Consider the following 18,619-nt stretch of genomic DNA (forward strand, 5'->3'; position numbering starts at 1 on the left):
TTTGAATAAGGGGACAACATTTGCCACTCTCCAATCTTCTGGTATCATTCCTGTGGACAACGAGGACTCACAGATCCTAGCCAAAGGCTCAGCATCTCCTCCCTCGCCTCACGAAGCAGGTGAGGAATATTCCGTCATGCCCTGGGGACTTATCTGTCCTAATAATTTCTAACAGCTCCAACACATCCTCTCTCTTAATATCAACGTGCTCTTGACCCTGACCAACACTGTCCTCAGCATCATCAAGGCCCATCTCCTTGGTGAATACTGAAGAGAAGTATTTACTGAGGACCTCACCCACTTCCACAGCTTCCATGCACATCTTCCCACCTTTATCCCTAATCGGTTCTACCTTTACTCCTGTCATCCTTCTGCTCTTCACATAAGTGAAAAATGCCTTGGGGTTTTCCTTAACCCTACTCGCCAAGGCCTTTTCATGTCCCCTTCTTGCTCTCCTCAGCCCCTTCTTAAATTCCTTTCTTGCTGCCCTATATTCCTCAAGAGACCTATCTGATCCTTGCTGCCTACACCTCATATATGCTGCCTTCTTCCTCCTAACTAGATGTTCCACCTCTCTGGTCACCCATGGTTCCTTCACCCTGCCATTCTTTCTCTGCCTCACCAGGACAAATTTATCCCTAACATCCTGCAAGAGATCCCTGAACATCGACCACATCTCCATAGTACATTTCCCTTCAAAAATGTCATCCCAATTTACACTTGCAAGTTCTAGCCTTATAGCCTCATAATTTGCCCTTCCCCAATTAAATATTTTCCTGTCCTCTTTGCCCCTATCCTTGTCCATGACAATGCTAAATGTCAGGGAGCAGTGGTCACTGTCCCCCAAATGCTCACCTACTGAGTGATCTGTCACCTGACCCGGTTCATTACCTAATACTAGATCTATTATGGCATTCCCTCTAGTCGGCCTGTCAACATACTGTGACAGCAATCCGTCCTGGACACACTTAACAAACTCTGCCCTGTCTAAACTTTTGGTACTAAGCAGGTGCCAATCAATATTTGGGAAGTTGAAGTCTCCCATGATAACAACCCAGTTATTTTTTCACCTTTCCAAAATCTGCCTCTCGATCTGCTCCTCAGTGTCCTTGCTGCTACCAGGTGTCTATAGAATACTCCCAGTAGAGTAACTGCTCCTTTCTTGTTCCTAACTTCCACCCATACTGATTCTAGAGATAGTACTGTAATAGTTTCCCTGACCAGTAATGCCACCCCTCCTCCTCTTCTTCCCCCCCATCCCTTTTAAAACACTGAAATCCAGGAATATTCAGTATCCATTCCTACCCCGGTGACAGCCAAGTCTCTGCAAGAGCCACAATATCATAGTTCCATGTATTTATCCAAGCTCTCAGTTCATCGCCCTTATTCCTGATGCTTCTTGCATTTAAGTAAATGCGTTTTAGCCCATCCACCTTACTACTTTTATACCCTCTACTCTGTTTCTCCTTCCTCAAACCCTCACTATATGTTAGATCTGGCTTTACTCCATGCACTTCTTCCACTGACCTATCCCTCCGGTTCCCATCCCCCTTGCAAACTAGTTTAAACCCTCCTGAACCACACCAGCAAACGTGCCTGCAAGGATATTGGTCCCCCTTGAGTTCAGGTGTAACCCATCCAATCTGTACAGGTCTCACCTTCCCCAGAAAAGATCCCAATGATCCAACATTCCTTTGTCTCTCCACTGATGCTGCCTGGTTTGCTGAGTAAATTTAATTTTTTTTTAAATTTTATTTACAGCGTGGTAACAGGCCCTTTCGGCCCAACGAGTCCGCACCGCCCTTTTTAAACCCCAAATTAACCTACCCATATGTCTTTAGAATGTGGGAGGAAACCGGAGCACCCGGAGGAAACCCACGCAGACACAGGAGAACATACAAACTCCTTACAGACAGCGACGGGAATCGAACCCCGATCGCTGGTGCTGTAATAGCGTTGCACTAACCGCAACACTACCGCGCCGCCCTACCGTACCGTACTTCCAGCATTTTCCATCTTTATTACAATTTTAACTTCTGTCCTCCCAAATTTGGCTCGAGTTAGATGAGTCTTCTCTGTTTCACCAAGATGGTGTAGTGAAGATCATTTTAGTAGGTGCAGATTGAAGTGATGAATTAAGATGATCACATATGAAACATGTCACGCATTCAAGTGTGTCAGTTCCTGGCTGAATCTTTCTGATGGAATATTGACAGTGGGTTAACTGAACTGGGGAACAATGTCTGGCCGGCAGGCCTGATCTACAAAGACTGGAGAATGCCCATGAACAAAATAGTCAGCAACTGTAGATTACTTCAGGGATTTAAATTTAAACAAACACTTTTGTTTTCAAACATCAAGATGTTTCTGGGAAGCACAATGCTTGGGTCTCCAGAAGCATGCTTCATTTATAATCCAATCAGCAGGGAAATCCAGTAGGTAGAAGATTGATGACAACCAGCAGAAAGCAGCAAACAGTAGACTATAGTGAGCTACCCCCAGAGCTTGACTTGCCTAACAATCTAAGTGCTCTCCAAAAGGACTAAAACAAATAAAAGCTTTACAATTATTTAAGGAGTAATTAGATGCTGAAATGGGGAAGGTGACCTAAAGGCATTCATTGGCATTTTGGGATATGAAAAGATGGACCAAATGGCCATCATTGTGATTAGCTGCTCAGAGTAAACATTTCAATTTCTTTCCAATGCACAAAGAATTTACTGCTCAACACCTGTAGGATCAATCAAAGGTCTTGACATTAGCATTTGTTGTCCTTATAACTGAAGGGCAATATATGTGGGAGCTGATGCTGACTTACTTCTGTATCAAGCTTCCAGTCGACCCAGTTGCATTTTAATGACTGGCAAAGCTTGTTGCTATAGCTACTAATTACTCATCATGCATGTAAAATCATTAGTGTCTGAGACAGCTGCAATGGACAACATTGCAAACCTTGTCAAATGTATTTGTGTGGAGGAAGCTCCTGAGGAGATGGCCCAAAGCCCAAATGCAACCTAATGTGAAATTGCAATGGGATTGTTAGCTGGTTGACAGAAAGGTCACTCCAGACTGTACACTGCTCATCTTTTAAACAACTCATCAAGATTCTCAGAAGATGTCCTCAACTGTGTGCCATGGACAACCTCCCTGGCTTTCTTCCCATCAAACAGTCACAGATCAGTACATTCACAAGGTCACTGAACTGCCTTGTCACTTCATATTGCTGGTCTGTCCAGTGACTCAAAAATTATAGTCTCAGTATATTTATTTTTATAACTGACAATACCCTCTCCTCCAGGTAAGCTGCTAACAACCAGTGTGTGTATCACACTCTAAGATGCCTACAAATTGATGAAGTGTCACCAGGTGATTACACTTCATGAATACTGAGCACTTCAGAGACCAAAGGGCCAAATTATCAAATTACCAGCACTGCAGCCAAGTGAGCTGTGGACCCAACACAATTACCCAGATGAATTCAATCATCCCTCCTGGCAGAACTAAATACACAAGGCACTGAAATGGGAGGACATAGGTTTTCAAACATAACTTTCATGGGAGTGTGAGGGGTTGAATGAACAAATGGTGGGAGTATGAGTAAAGCTGTTCTAATAACTACAATCTGAACAATGCACTCACCGATATACAGGGACACTATACTGTGCCAGAAACAACAGCAATCTGTTTGCTGATTAGCTCCCTATCTGCTCCAAGAGCACTGATGGTTGAATAAATATCCTATGTTTCAGAAACATAGTTTCAACTTCAGAGCACAAATGAAGTTTGTTTAAACTTAAATCCCTGAAATAATCTACGCTTCATGTTTAAGAGCGTCCCTTCACTTCATGTTCCGATTATTGCTCAGCAGCAGTCTCCAGCCTACCAGCCACACGTTGCTCCCCAGTTTAGTTAGCCTGCCAGTACTCCACGAGAAAAGGATTAGCCAGGAGCTGACACACTTGAATGTGTGACAAGGTTTATGTGATCATCTTAATTCATCACCTCAAACTTCTCCCACTGCTAGCAGCAGTGATAAAAGAATCGTCAGTAGCGTCACACAGATCAGAGCACTCATCTAACTCAAGCCTAATTTGGGAGGATGGCGGAATTTCCCTCCATACTCTGAGACCTTAAAGATCAACTGTGGCATTGACTGAGGCTAACTCACTTGGCACAGACTAGTTTTGGGAGCTGGGACCTTGGAAGGGAGGAAGAATATCAGCCAGGGAATTGGGTGTTCCCAGAAATAGAGAGAAAGGACACCTTCAGCTCCTGACATAACTTCATCACGCAATTCCACTATCAAATATACTCATATCCACATGCTGCAGAAGCTATATTAGTAATCAAGCTAAAAATAAGCATTTATGTTAATTAGGGTGAGATGAAGGAAGATGGAAAAGATTTGTGTGAAAAACTAACATTAACTGGCAGCGTAAATGATCTAGTTCTAAGCAATAAAATTCTAGCTAATTGCCTTAGAAAGATTTTTATTTTCTGTCAATTACAAACAGGCATCCACCCTAACCAGTGCAACCACTCCACAGACTTTGACCACACATGCCACTCCCTCCTCAGACCAAAGCACTGTGTCATTCAGAGGAAGTGGTTTGCAGCAATCTAAATGAGAAGGCTTTGTAAACGATCCAAACCAAGGATGACGACAGCTGAGAGAGGCTCAAGTTTTCAGAAGGCCACAACATATTTTGGATATCTTACCTTGAACGCTAAGCTCTGCCTGAGCATGGATGGTCTCATTCCCGGACTCTGCAACACATTCATATACCCCGGCATCCTCTTCCATGATATCATTGATCTGCAGACTGCCAGTACCAACCAAAGCCATTCTTTGGGACCTGCAAGTTTCAGGCAGACAGAATAGAACAGGATATGAAAAATAAATTGAAAACAGTAAGAAAAGCTGTGACCTGGTGCACATCCCGCCCCTTCATCACCACAGGGTCTAAATCCTGGGACTCTCTACCAACAGCCTTGTAGGAGCACCGCTACCAACTGCAGCAGTTTAAGAAGGGTCATCGTCACCATTTAAAGGAAGTCAGGAATGGACAATAAATGCTGGCTTAACAATGATATTCACATACCGGTAATTAGTATATTAACTCTCCCATTCAATTACCATTCTGCCCAACTAAAACAGATCACAAATACATTTTGCCATCACACCACTGAATTCTCAATCCCTACTCACAGATAAACTAACCCATGCAGTCTTTAAACTTTGTGGGTACAGATTGCTTTGATGGCGTTAGCCATACCATCTGCCACCCAGCTGGCGGGACCTCACTTGTTGGTTCCATTCTTGCTTATCCAGTTGTAGCCAGAGAATCACCAGCTATGGTTTCACTTTGCACTCCCAAAACATCAGCCCTGGTAACCCCCAAGGAATTATCCTTGGCTCCCTTCTAATTCTCATCAGCATACCGCATCAGCAAGACCATTCATAAACATGTAATTTCCAAATGCACTCTGATGATGCCCAGCTTTATATCAATGCACCTCTCTGGAACCTTTCACTGGATCTACATTCTCAAGCTATTTATCTGACTTTTGGAACTGGATGAGCAATCATCCAATTATTTGGAAAAGTAAAACCATTATCTTCAGTCTTAAGTCATCAACTCCATCCTCTCCTCACCAACTGTCCAAAACTAAAACAAACTATTCACAAGCTTGGTGCCATATTTGACTGATGGAGCTTCAAATCAGGCACCTTGACTGCTTCCTCACTTCAGAGGCTATTAGGGATGAGCTGCCAAGGGTAGCCACATCTCATAAAAAAATTTTAAAAACAGGCTCGAGGACTAGATGGCTTCCTCCTGTTCCAGCATCTGGGCATGCACAGAAGAAACAACACCTTCAGCATCATCCTGGAGAGCGAAAGAAGAAATCCACCTGAGGTTTTTTGCTTCTGCAGTACTCTATCTCTGGCAATTTTGGCCAATCTTCCATTTCCTTATACAAGGCACCGTGGCTGGTGGTAGCACCACAAATAATACCCTGGCTTAGATGAAGTGACCCAGCATAGCCCAACCTGTGGATGAAACTCAGCTCTTAACATAATGGGCTGGATACTTAGAAAAGTTTTTTCTTCCCCAATGAAACACATTATCAGCTGTTGTTCCTGCATTCACTTCACATGCACACTTGGGATAGAACCAGACCTTGGTTTAGGATGCATAATAAAGACTAACCACACTTTAAAGCCCTGAGTGGATGAAATAAAGAATTCAACCCTCATTTAAACATTTTCATAACCATATCCAGATATAGAACGGAATCAGGCATAGTAAAGTACTGCAATTAATTAAATATTCATAAAATGTGTGTCTGTTGGTGAAGCTTGGCCCTGTGGCTTGTGTTTAAATTTAATTCTCTTCAGTGTCACCTTGCTCAAGGCCCGTTCAGCACAGAACCTGCCTGAACATGATATGAACTGAAATATTCAATCTTTTGCAGTCTTTGGTCTCATTATAAAATATTAACTATCTCACTTGGTCCCAATTCTGCCTCAACTAAAACAGATAACAAATAAATGTTGCCATCATCTTTACTCACAGTTAAACCAGTAAGGACATAGTAAATGCCTTGATATATGCAGCCCATATGAAGTTGAACCACAGACACAATCGCCATTATAGGACACAAAAGGGGAGTGAGGGATGTGAGAAGCTGGGAATCATTATATCTGAACATGGAGACAATCAAGGACACTAATATTTTGCGGTTTCTGGTAAAGTACTGAAGGCTACTTAGTGGACTGCAGCTTGCACCCTCTCTCTCACACAGGTAATCAACCACACTCCCTTACTTTCACATGTATGCACAGACACTCGCAAACATGTGAACATGCACACCCACATACACACATGCACGAGTACACATGTAGACACACGTACACATAAATATGGCCATACCCCTCAGTTTGTTGCCACATAAGGCAATGGAACAGAGATGTGCTTGAGTGAGGTCAATACCCAGGAAGATTAGTTTGAGTGACTTAAAACAGAGCTCTTTCTGGACAGGAGTCATTGTGTGTGGACCAGATATCTACAGAGTAGTTACCACACAGGCAGAGAGTTATTTTTAACCAAGCAGCTCCCAACAGTACTAAAGATGTAATTCAAACAGATTTGGCCTACTTCACACAAACTGACTGATTGTTCCTAGCTCATAAAGTGCTAGGGTGCAGAGTTCCTGTTTTCCTCAAGAGTTTGTATCTAGGCACCTGCCATCACACATTTCCCAGAGCAACCCCTCAGTGGCTCTTCATAGGCTGGCTGTGCTCACAGATTCATACACTGATATAACTGTGTAGCAAGAATCAAGTAATCTACAACTGCCATCTCACCACCCATGATGCCTGCAGCTCCACCCAATTAGCTCTCAGCACCAATAGAATTAATTGCATTGGAGACTATAATTAAATCATATGCACTTCCGTTGGAAAATATCCCTAAATTATTGAGTTACTTTATCTGATAGAGGCCTGCCATTTGACAGTTTCCACCAACATCAACAATAAGCTGGAAGTCCCTCACAGTCCACACCCTTCCCCAGTCACAGCTTTGACCATAAGTCACTTCCCCGCCTAGGACCAGGATACGATCATTACCTCAGCCAGAAAGCCACATGGGAAACAAACATTCAAAAGCAAATATCAGCCAGCTTTCTCTGTTCATGCTCACTCTTATTTCTCACAATCTCCATTCCCATTCTTCTACCCTCCAACACTTGCTGATTTCAAACCTGGAGGGGCACCAATGGCCAATGTTCCCATTACCTTTCCTAGCTGTTCTCATTTGGGACATCACTGCTGAATTCAATCTCATCCCCATCCAGTGTTCAAGCCCATGCATGGGCTTTTTCTTTCTTCTTGTATAACTTATGTATGATTTATGTTGTGTGTTTCCTGAATCTACGTGTCTGTGATGCTGATGCAAGCAAGTTTTTTATTGTACCTGTACCTCACGGTACTTTTGCACATGACAATAAACTTGACTTGACTTGAAATGCTCAGTGAATGGAAGCAGCAATCTTGGCCAATCTTTCATTTCCTCATACAAAGACACTGCGGAGTGGTAGCAGCACAAACAATGCCCTGGCTTAGATGAACTGGCCTAGCATAGCTTGACCTTGTTGACAAAACTGGACAATGTACTTACTGGATTGTTATAACGAGAATCTCTGAAATGGTGAGAAAAGGAATACAAATCATCATTAATCTTCCACAGCAGTTTCAAACTGAGGATGATTATGATAAACTTCCCTGTCAAGAAAAGAAGTGTTAACTTCAATTCCATTACTCACAAATGTCTATTCAAATGTGTTTTCAGATATTTTTGGCAAGGCTGAAATCAGTGCGGAACAATAATTTTACTAGAAACAAATAGCTTGCTGGAGGAACTTAACAGGTCGAGCTGCATCTGTGCATTGTCAATGTTTCAGGTTGAAACCCTGCATCAGTCCTGGCATAAATGCATTCTTTCTGACATACCTTTGTCATACATTGCATTTTTTTTGTTATAATTCCGTGCCCACATTTAGACCGTTACCTTCCAATATTTGAAAAAACAACAAGATGCTGGAGGAACTCAGCAGGTCAGGCAGCATCTGTGGAGAAAACTGGAGGAACAGCACCTCATTTTCCGTCTTGGGACCCTACAACCTAACGGCATGAACAGTGAATTCTCCCATTTTAAATAAATCAACCCCCCCACCCCCTCCTTGCTTCTTTTCTTCCCTTTTCCAGCCTCTCTCTCTTTTCTCTCCTCACCATTTTTTTCTCTCTCCTTTCCCTCTCCTCCTCTCCTCCCCTCCCCCCATGCCACCTGCCTCCTTACCTTTGACCCATTCCCTGGTGGATCTACTCTCCCCTCCTCCCCCACACCTGCCTATCACTATCTCTTACCTACATCTACCTATCACCACCCTGTGCCCACCCTGCCTCCCCTCTTTTGTCCACCTACCACTGCTCTGTTTCCCCCCCTATATATTGGGCTTCCCCTTTTCCTATCTTCAGTCCTGAAGAAGGGTCCTGACCTGAAATGTTAACCACCTGTTTTTCTCCATGGATGCTGCCTGGCCTGCTGAGTTCCTCCAGCATCTTGTTGTTTATTCATCTATATTCCAGCATCTGTAGTTCTCTGTTTCTCTACCTTCCAATATTTAGCAGTCTTATTGCAATTGTGCCCTCTTGCCAGTGACAATGTTGCAGTTTTGCATCTCCCAGCTCTACACTGCCCACAGAGCCCTGGCTCCAACCTCAGTGCTTTGCAATTCTTACTTTTGGTTTGCTCTCAGGATGTATATGACACTGACAATGTGCATTAATTAACCAACCCTGTGGGCCCAGAGCACTGAATCAGCCTTATAGTACAAGGCTGGACTCATTATTGGTCAGAATGTAGAGATTCACCACCCTGAAGGAGCTCAGTGAATTTCTTGGGTTTTTAAGAAAATCCAGCAGATTTTCAGATGTTAGCTATAAATTAACCAGATTATGAAATTTGATTTGATTGGACCAAGGAAGAGATTATCAATCAAGGTCACCACTGTCAGACTTGATCTCTCAACATTAGGGTTACTAGTCCAGCTTCATATTCAATAACAAAAACAAAAAATGCTGGAAGAACTCAGCCAGTCATGCAGCATCCATGGAAAGAGATAGGGCTAGCAAACATCATCTGGTTTCTCTTTCCACAGATCCTGCTTGACTTGCTGAGTTCTTCCAGCATTTTGTTTTCCTTCCATATCTACAAATTAGTGCAACCCAAATTTTATTAATTAGAACAAATTAAAGATTTATAGAAAATAAAGAATAATTGCATGACCATAAATGGGAACAGAATTGTTCTGTGCCACTTGGTTCAATTTCCCCTGTCGTGTAACTCTGCTTCTACACAAGTCTACTTTTGCTTCTCGCAAGCCAGTTTATCCAATTGTTAATCTGTAATTACCTATTAACTGTCCAATCATATCCCCTTGTCACACTGAGCTGCAATTCCCATACACTGGTCATCCTGAAGCATCTCCCCTACCTTCAAACAGCTGAAGACCAAGAAAAATTTAATCCCAGTATCCAATAAGAGGTCACAACAAGAGGACTGAGCATGAGCAGAAGCACCAACTAAAAGTCACAAATGAAAGAGCATTAATGCTCTCCCCAACCTAATTATTGCCCCAGAATAATCTTTCATTGGTTAAGTTCATGCAATAAATGAAAACAACAGACCTTTCCAAGATGATCTCATCATTGTGGACCCACTGAACGGTGGGTGTTGGGTACCCAGACACCACACATGATAATATTACTGACTGGCCTGCCACCTTACTAACGGAGACAGGTTGCTGGAGAAATGTCAGCTTTCGCTCTGCACCCATTTCTGAAAAAGTACAAGAGAAAACCATTGGTTATTACAGCTGCATAGGGTTCAGTTTCCATTAATAAAGAGCACCTAGACCTTGTATCAAAAGCCATTGGACAAAGATTAATGGAAAGAGCAGACTACAATTTAAAACGTTTTTTGTAAAATGGATCTTGAATGCAATGTGATATGTTTGCTTCAGCTCAAGGGTCATACTCCACAGTGGGGCACTTACAAATCAGGTACAACATTATTCGACAGAGACGCATTCTCTTCACTAGGTAAAACTGAACAGAAATTCTCCCAACTGTATAGCAAGACATTTCACATTTTCTTTGCCTTTTCCATGCAAAACTGCCAAATTAGGAGCAGTTTACATCTGGAAATCCAAACTTGCTTCACATAAACCTTGAGGTCACCAAGCAGTTAAAACTTTCTTTGTGTAGACTGGCTGGATCTCACAAGTCTAACCCCAGAGTCCCAGACATTATGAACTGTTTATTGCAATTGACAGTTACCTGGCAAAACTGTAAGCTCCATCTCTTCACTTGTTTTGGAAGAACCCGCGGTTTCCACAGAACAGCGATAAGGTCCAGCATCACTGTTAGTGGCGTTGCTGATCTCCAAGGTGCCACTAGGGAGTTTCAGGAACCTGCCTTCCAACACCATAAGCTGTCGGTTATGTTCCCACCTCACAAATGGAACAAGATCAGCATTCACCTCACAGCCGAGCAGGGCAGTGTCACCTTGGTACACAGAGACAGCCTCAGGCTGACCACTGAACCGAGGAAGACCTGTAACAAGCAAGATCATGGGTCATTTCTACATCATTACAATAAATTATGAAGCATCACCCAAAGGCAAAATACTGCAGATATTAGAAATCCAAAATAAAAACAGAGAATTTTGGAAATATGACAGCATCTATGGAGAGAAAAACAGAGTTAATGATTAAGCTCAATGTCTTTTCATTGAAGAAGTTCTGATGGAACTTCGTGAACTAGAGATGTAAATGGTTTCTCTCACCACAGATGCATTCTGACCTGATGAGTATTCAGCATTTCTATTTTAATAAGAGAGTGTAGCCATTCATCTCACTGATCCTACTTACAACATGTAGGTTTCTAGATCTCAGAATACCCAAAGTCTTTTTTACAGCTAATTTATTAACTTCTAGAGTATAGTCACAACTGTAATGTGGAAATGCAGTGTATCTGCACAGTGCGCTCCAGAAACATCAATGAGATAGATAATCAAATTATCTACCGCCATGATACTAGGACATGGAGGAGAGCCCTTCTACAAAATGTCAGTGAATGAACTTTTACATTTACTAAATGGGTCCTTGATTCAATGGATGATCTGAAAGACAGCACTTCCAGCAACACTGCATTCAGTGACTTAAAATGGATTGTGGGCTCTGGAGAGGGCACGAACCTACAACTTTCTAGCTCTGAGATGACAGTGTCATAGTCAACACTATGACTTGTCCTTACAAGTGAGGCAAGTGCTATCCTCCTGGTTATGACAAACTCCGAGAATTATCGGTCAATGGGTAATATTCTGAATTAAATTGAAGCAGAGAACCCAGGCTTGAATAGTATCCAGGGGTATGGAGCCTTGCACAAATTTATCATCTTGTGAGCTCTGTGGCAGATACCTGAAAACTCAACATACATTGCTGGGGATTTCACTCTGTCTGGCAGCTAGAGAGAAGACCGAATCAAGGTTCAGCAATAAGTTGAAAGGAAAAGTGGAGTCAACAGCTGTTAAAGGTAGGAGGAAGGTAAGATTGAGCTAAAAAAAACACAGGACTTTAACCATGTTTTCCAATGTGCCAAAAGTCCTTCGTAAATAGTTTATTAGCAGCAATCTATAACTAGGATGGTCTGTGCTACACACCATTCCCACACTGTCACATCCACAGCCAATGTGTTCACGCTCTGACTATTTTAGGACTATTTGCAATAACATTTCATATCCTGCCCACAAGTAATCAGTGGGATTTGGATTGGACCCAGTACAGCAGAAGTCTGAGTACCTGCTGTAAGTGATGCTCACCTTTCTGAGAGCTACTAAACGCTCACTCATCCATATACAGCTCCATACACTGGCTGGGTCAAGGGTAACAATTCCCCAGAAGCAAACATCAGTCTGGCCCTGAGCTACTCAAAAGATGACAAATAAATAAGTAAATCTTTTCTTTAAAGTTGTTTATTTTCTATTTTCTCCAGCATTCCTCCTCTCCTGCTATGATGATTAGATAATGGAAGTGGGCATCATTAACAAGCCTTCCATAGCTAAAGACACACACACACACACACACACACACACAAACACACACACACACACACACACACACACACACACACACACACACACACACACCATCTTCTGTAGGGCAAACCAGGATCAAGGATGACTGCAGTTCTTCAAGTTGTGAGGATGCCTCTTGGCCCAGTGTGGGACCTGTAGACTCTACCACAGGTTATGTTTAAAAAGGTGGGTGAGTGGTTTGTGAGGTGGGGTGCTCCATCTGCCATTTATGCAGGGCTTCTGTGTGCTCCAGGTGCATGGGCTTGAAGCCCTCAATGACATCCCAAATGCTCCTTCTCCATTTTGAGTGATCAAGTGTCAGGCATTGACACACAAGATGCTGGAGGAATTTAGCGGGTCAGGCAGCATCTATGAAGGGAAATAGACCTTTGACATTTCAGGTCAAGACCCTTCATCTGGATTGTCAGGAGTTGGTAGGAATGTCACACTTTTACCAGGAGGATTTGAGAACATCCTTGAATCTATTCCTCTTGCCAGATTGAACCCTGGAATAAACGACATGGCCTACTCGACAAAATCAACTGAATGTAATTATCTCATACAACATTAACACAGGAGGCAAAACTTATTCTCTCTCAGTTATATTCATGAACTCCCCTTCCGATTCTTTTTGCCATTAGCATACACTAAGGGGCAACTTGCAGTAACCATTTGATCTACCAACATGCCTTTGGGATGTAGGACCCAGCGGAACCCACGCAGTCACAGAGAGAACATTCAATACACAGCACCAAAGGTTAGGATCAAACCTGAGTCCCTAGAGCTGTAAGACAGCACTATCTGATATACCACCATGCTGCCCTATGAGGATCTCAATGCTGGGGAACGTAGCCCTAGAGAGGTCACTTACGTTGATTCACTTATTCTGCCAATGGATCAGGAGGAATTTGTGAAGACCGTGTTTAAGTTCTCTCTCCAGAACTGAGATGCCTCCTGAAGTCAGATACAAGTGCATACAACTCACATACAGATGTACACACACATACAGGGAGTGAGATTAGAGAGGAACTGCAACTAATTTTGTGTCCCACCTCGACCTGAGGAGGTTCCTCCAGCTCAGACTGCTGTACTCAGCAGAGAACAGAAATAGAAATTGTTTCCAAACCACATCTCATGATGCACATGGCAACGAAACCATTGAGGGAACTGTAATTTTACCGTAAAGTTCCATCTTATCATTTACACACGAATAATGGCCATGCAGTCAAACATCCAGGAGTTCAAAGGGTGAAACCAGTACAGAAAACTTTATGCATAGGTAAACATATTCTTCTTAGGTAGTTTAGGAACTAGCACACGTCTTCTAACATTTACATTGGGCCTCTGTATGCTCCCAAATGCATAGAATCAAGATTCTCAATACCACCTCAGATGCTTCTACTCCACTTTGAGCGGTCATTGGTCAGAGGGTCCCAGGTGTCAGTGGGGATGCTGCAATATTTTCAGGGAATCTATGAGAACATCCTTGAATTTTTTTCATGCGCCTGTCAAGCAATCCCTTTCCGTGACAGAACTTGGCACAGAGTGTCTGCCTTAGGCATGCAAACAACGTGACTTGCCCAAAGTAGCTGAATGAGTGCAATTAGGGTTCAATGCTGGGGACTTTTGCCTGACAGATGACACTGACATCGGTTTACTTATCCTTCCAATAAATTTGGAGGATTTTGCACAGACAGAATTGGTACTTTCATTGTGCCTGTTGTAGGTAGTCTGGGTCATGGAAGCATATGATCACACAAGGATCACAGCTGCCTGGTAGACCTTGAGTTTAGTACCAGGTCTGAGGACTAATTCTGCAAATGCTCTTTTCCACAATCAACAAGAGGCTGTGCTAGTGCATTGAAGGCAATGCTTCAATATTTGCCTGCACTGAGAGGCGTCTCCTGAGGAAGAATGATCAATATTCTCCAGGGTCTCACTATCAACCTTCATTTTTCAAGGGTGTCTTGCAGATATTGGGAATAAGGCCCATCCTCGTGTATGCTTCAGTTAATGATTGGCAATGGCTTGGAGCTCAACCTTTGAACATTTAGAAATGCAAGCATCATCTGCCTATCGCAGCTCAACTACCGAGGTTCAGGTGACCTTGATTCTGGACTGGAGGAGACACAGGCTGAGACAGTTTCCCATTAATTCTGAAGATCAGCTCCACTTCCACAGGAAGTTTTTTGGAAGTGCACTGTAGCATTACAATGATAAGACTGAACAAAAGTGTCAGGGCAATGATACAGCCTTGTGTGACACCAGTCTTCATTCAGATTGTTCTGAGTAAACCTGTTGGTAAGGATCAAAGTTTACATGATATACATATGTACACCCTTTAAAGACACACACTTTCTAAATCAGATCTTTAAGTGATGGGCACTTATCAAGCATTATTGATACTCTTCTGGGTAGCTATTTCATTCCTGTGGATGTGTGTCTCAGCCCCACAGTTACTGTCTTATATGCCTCCCTGTACATAATTTGAATCCCCAAGACTACCGCTTATCTCCCTGCCATTCCTAGGTCCATTTCCACTGCCATTCCTTTCAGCCTTGGCTCTGGTGGACCTGTGTACTGAACTCATCCTGTTGTCCTTGTGTCTCTACTGCAGGCAGAAAGTTCACAAATACAAGGATTGTTCATCGCCTGAAAGCACCGTACCACTACTCATATAGATTCCACATCTTGTCTCCAGGTCACCACACTTCACAGCCAATGTGAGGAAGACACATTTATTAGAGTGGTAGAAGAATGGAGGATAAACAATTCAAAATTAACTACAAGAGTATCCACTGAACAGAAGCCAAACTAGATTTTAGGGACAAATGAAAAAGAAAATTGTGCTGAGGATAAATGGTACTTAAAAAGCACATCCTGAATCATCAGTGAGCAGCTTCACAAAGCTCATGACTGATGTATTCCAGCGAACCAGCTGCAATCTCCCCCACTGGTACAGGGCCAATTTGCTGTATTCAGAATCCATTCCAAGTCACAGCACATAGATATGTGCAGGTGGGAACCGGCACCTCCAGAGGAAATTTAGGATGGAACTGGAGTTCCAAGATTACCCAAATATAAAACCACTAAATAGCACAGCAACAAAATGCATCTCCATACTTCTAATGGATCGCTGCCGAATGTGCAGCACAGCAACAAAATGTATTTCCATACTTCCAATGGATCTCTGCCGAATGTGTTAGAAATCCACCCAATTTCAATAACATGAATTTCTTTATGGACAAGATTCAGTCTTTTGTTAACTGACCCACAGCACCAGACTTGTCTTCAAATCCAGAGAGAGAGAGTGAGAGCAAGAGCGAGACAAACATTTTGCGAACTCCAACTAGCACTGGGCTGATACAGTTGGTGCAGATTCAGCAGAGGTACAACGAGAGCCATCCGTTCGATCAGTGTCACTCCTTGAGTGCAACAGGTTGCCTTGGAAGCATGAAACAACATAGTAGGGCTCATTCCTGTATTCATTGAAGTCCCGACCAGCTAATCACATTCACCCATCTGTTCAGTGAATAAATGAACATTCCTACACTGCACCTGGCAAAAACAAATCATGTGCACTTTGCTAATGATGACACCATGGTAATTAAATGATATGCCACAGCTATACATGGAGTCTTCATCTTGAGAGATGTCACTGGGCCACCCCATTACAGACTCTGCTAATCTTCTGTTCAAACTGAAATGTTTTTGACTGGATACCCCAGACAAACTGTATTAACCACTGCAACTCTAATCGACATCAGCCCCTTTGTCCCACTGTATAAAACTTTGGTTGGGCCACATTTGGAATATTGTATACAGTTCTGGCCGCTGCATTACAGGAAGGGTGTGGAGGCTTTGAAAAGGGCGGAGAACAGGTTCACCAGGATTTTGCCTGGATTAGAGAGTATTAGCAATGAGGAAAGATTGAACAAACTTGGATTGTTTTTGCTGGAGTGCAGGAGGACGAGGGGCAACCTGACAGAAGTATATAAAATTATCAGAGGCATGGATAGGGTCAGACTCTTTTTTCCCCCAGAATGGAACTGTCAAATACTAGAGGGCAAAGGTCTAAGGTGAGAGGGGGAAAGTTGAAAAGAGATTTATGAGGCAAGTTTTATTTTGCACAGAGACAGGCAGTTGGAACATGCTACCAAGGGAAGTAGTAAAAGCAGATACTTTAGTTATGTTTAAGAAGCATTTGGAAGACACATAAACAGGCAAGGAATAGAGAGATATGGGCCTTGTACAGGCAGATGGGATTAGTTCAGTGGTTGCGCAGATATTATGGGCCGAAGGGCCTGTTCCTGTGCTGTACTGTTCTATTGTCCTGTGCAACTCTATTTTCAGACATCTTCTATTGTCAGCCCCTCATCTCTGGTGTAACTCTATTTTCATCCCTCTCTCCCACTGGTGTATTTCCAATTTTACAGCCTCGCCTCTTCTCTTCCATCTGTTTAACAAAGTTACTGCTCCTCACAGCCTTTGGTCTTCACTGACTGTTCAACCAAGGCCACTCACTCCTGGTTCCTCATGTAAGCATTCTTCCCAGCAAAAGTGGCAACTGTTGGATTCACTCAATCAGCACACAGAAGTAAATCATCTCTGAGTTTAACGTGTGGGAGCCAAAGTTATTTTCCCTCTGCCTCTAGGTAAAGTGCTTAGATGAAATTGCACTGGAGAATATTCAGAGGAGATTTATGAGGATGTTGCCAGGACAGCAAATTATAGCTATAAGGCTGAATAAGGGTGGCAGGAAGTTGGGGCTGGTGGTTATTTTCTCTAGAACAGGGGAGGCTTAAGGGAGACATAACTGAGATGTATAAGATTCTGAGGGACCCAAGTAGAGTAAATAAGAAGAACCTGTTTCCTCTAAAGGTCAGGTCAAAAACCACGGCCATAGATTTAAAGTAATAGGTACGATTGGAGTGGAGAGGAGGAAGAACATCACCCCCCACCCCACCCAAGAAGGTATTATTGGTCTGCAACTCACTGCCTGAAAGTGCAGTAGGAAGCAGAAATCTTATTTAAAAATGAAGAGCCATAACTGCAGGCTCACAGAACTTCGTGGTGGAGGGTGGTAGCTTTTTTCCCAACCAGCATGGACACAATGGGCCATGGTTCTTAGTAATATACGAAAGGGCAGGAGTGAAGCCAAGAACCCATTTGCCATTTTTACAATGCCCCACAGCATTTCCTTGATTTGGTAAGGCGCAACACAGCAGTGTATCCACGGCAACCTCACCTGCATAGAGCAGCCAGCCACATCGCCACTGGCCCCAGCTGGATCACCATTACCTGAGCTTGGACAGGTTCCTCATGTGGAAGGTTGCTCTCCTTGGGGCAAAGAAGAGTAATTTAGAAATAGTGGAGAAATTCTACACTTTGATGGGGTTTGATAGGGTGAATAAGAAGCTGTTCTCTGTAATGCGAAAATTGGTGACCGGAAGACATAGATTTAAGGTGATTGGCTAAAGAGCCAAAGCCAAGAATGGAAGAAATTAATTTCACAACATGAGCTATTGTGATCTAAAAGTGCAGTGGAAGCAGCTTTAAACGGGGGATTACATAAAGACTCAGAACACTACTATGGTGAAAGAGCAAAAACACGGGATTAATAATTTAGCTTTTTCTATGAGTTAGAACAAGCTTGATGGATCATATTGCCTCTTTCTGTGCTGTATCACTCTAAAATTTCAGATTACTATAGGGTTCCTTCCATTTCCATAACAGAGAAAAAGACTAACATTGAATTTCATGCCCTTGGAGCATCTCAAACTAATATTCAATCACAGTTGTACTGTTGAAAATGCGACAGACAATTTGCATATAGCAAGTTTGTTCATACAGCAATGTAACGACAGCCAGATTATTTGTTCTGGTACATTTGATTGAGGGATAAATACTGGCCAGTA

The 18,619-nt window shown here is 42.8% G+C and overlaps 1 protein-coding gene across 5 annotated transcripts in view; it reads right to left on the bottom strand.

Annotated features, from left to right (window-relative positions):
• neo1a (neogenin 1a) overlaps positions 1-18,619 on the bottom strand; it is a 176,437-nt gene that overhangs the window by 66,676 nt on the left and 91,142 nt on the right. For all 5 annotated transcript variants that reach the window (XM_052042461.1, XM_052042462.1, XM_052042460.1 and 2 more), the window contains exons 3-5: positions 10,904-11,179; positions 10,253-10,403; positions 4,720-4,856 (exon numbers count right to left, since the gene is read on the bottom strand). In XM_052042461.1, coding sequence (XP_051898421.1) covers positions 4,720-4,856; positions 10,253-10,403; positions 10,904-11,179 — 564 coding nt within the window. The remainder of the gene's footprint in view (positions 1-4,719; positions 4,857-10,252; positions 10,404-10,903; positions 11,180-18,619) is intronic.

Source organism: Pristis pectinata, chromosome 32 (genome assembly GCF_009764475.1).
Source record: "Pristis pectinata isolate sPriPec2 chromosome 32, sPriPec2.1.pri, whole genome shotgun sequence".
NCBI classification, from domain to species: Eukaryota; Metazoa; Chordata; class Chondrichthyes; order Rhinopristiformes; family Pristidae; genus Pristis; species Pristis pectinata.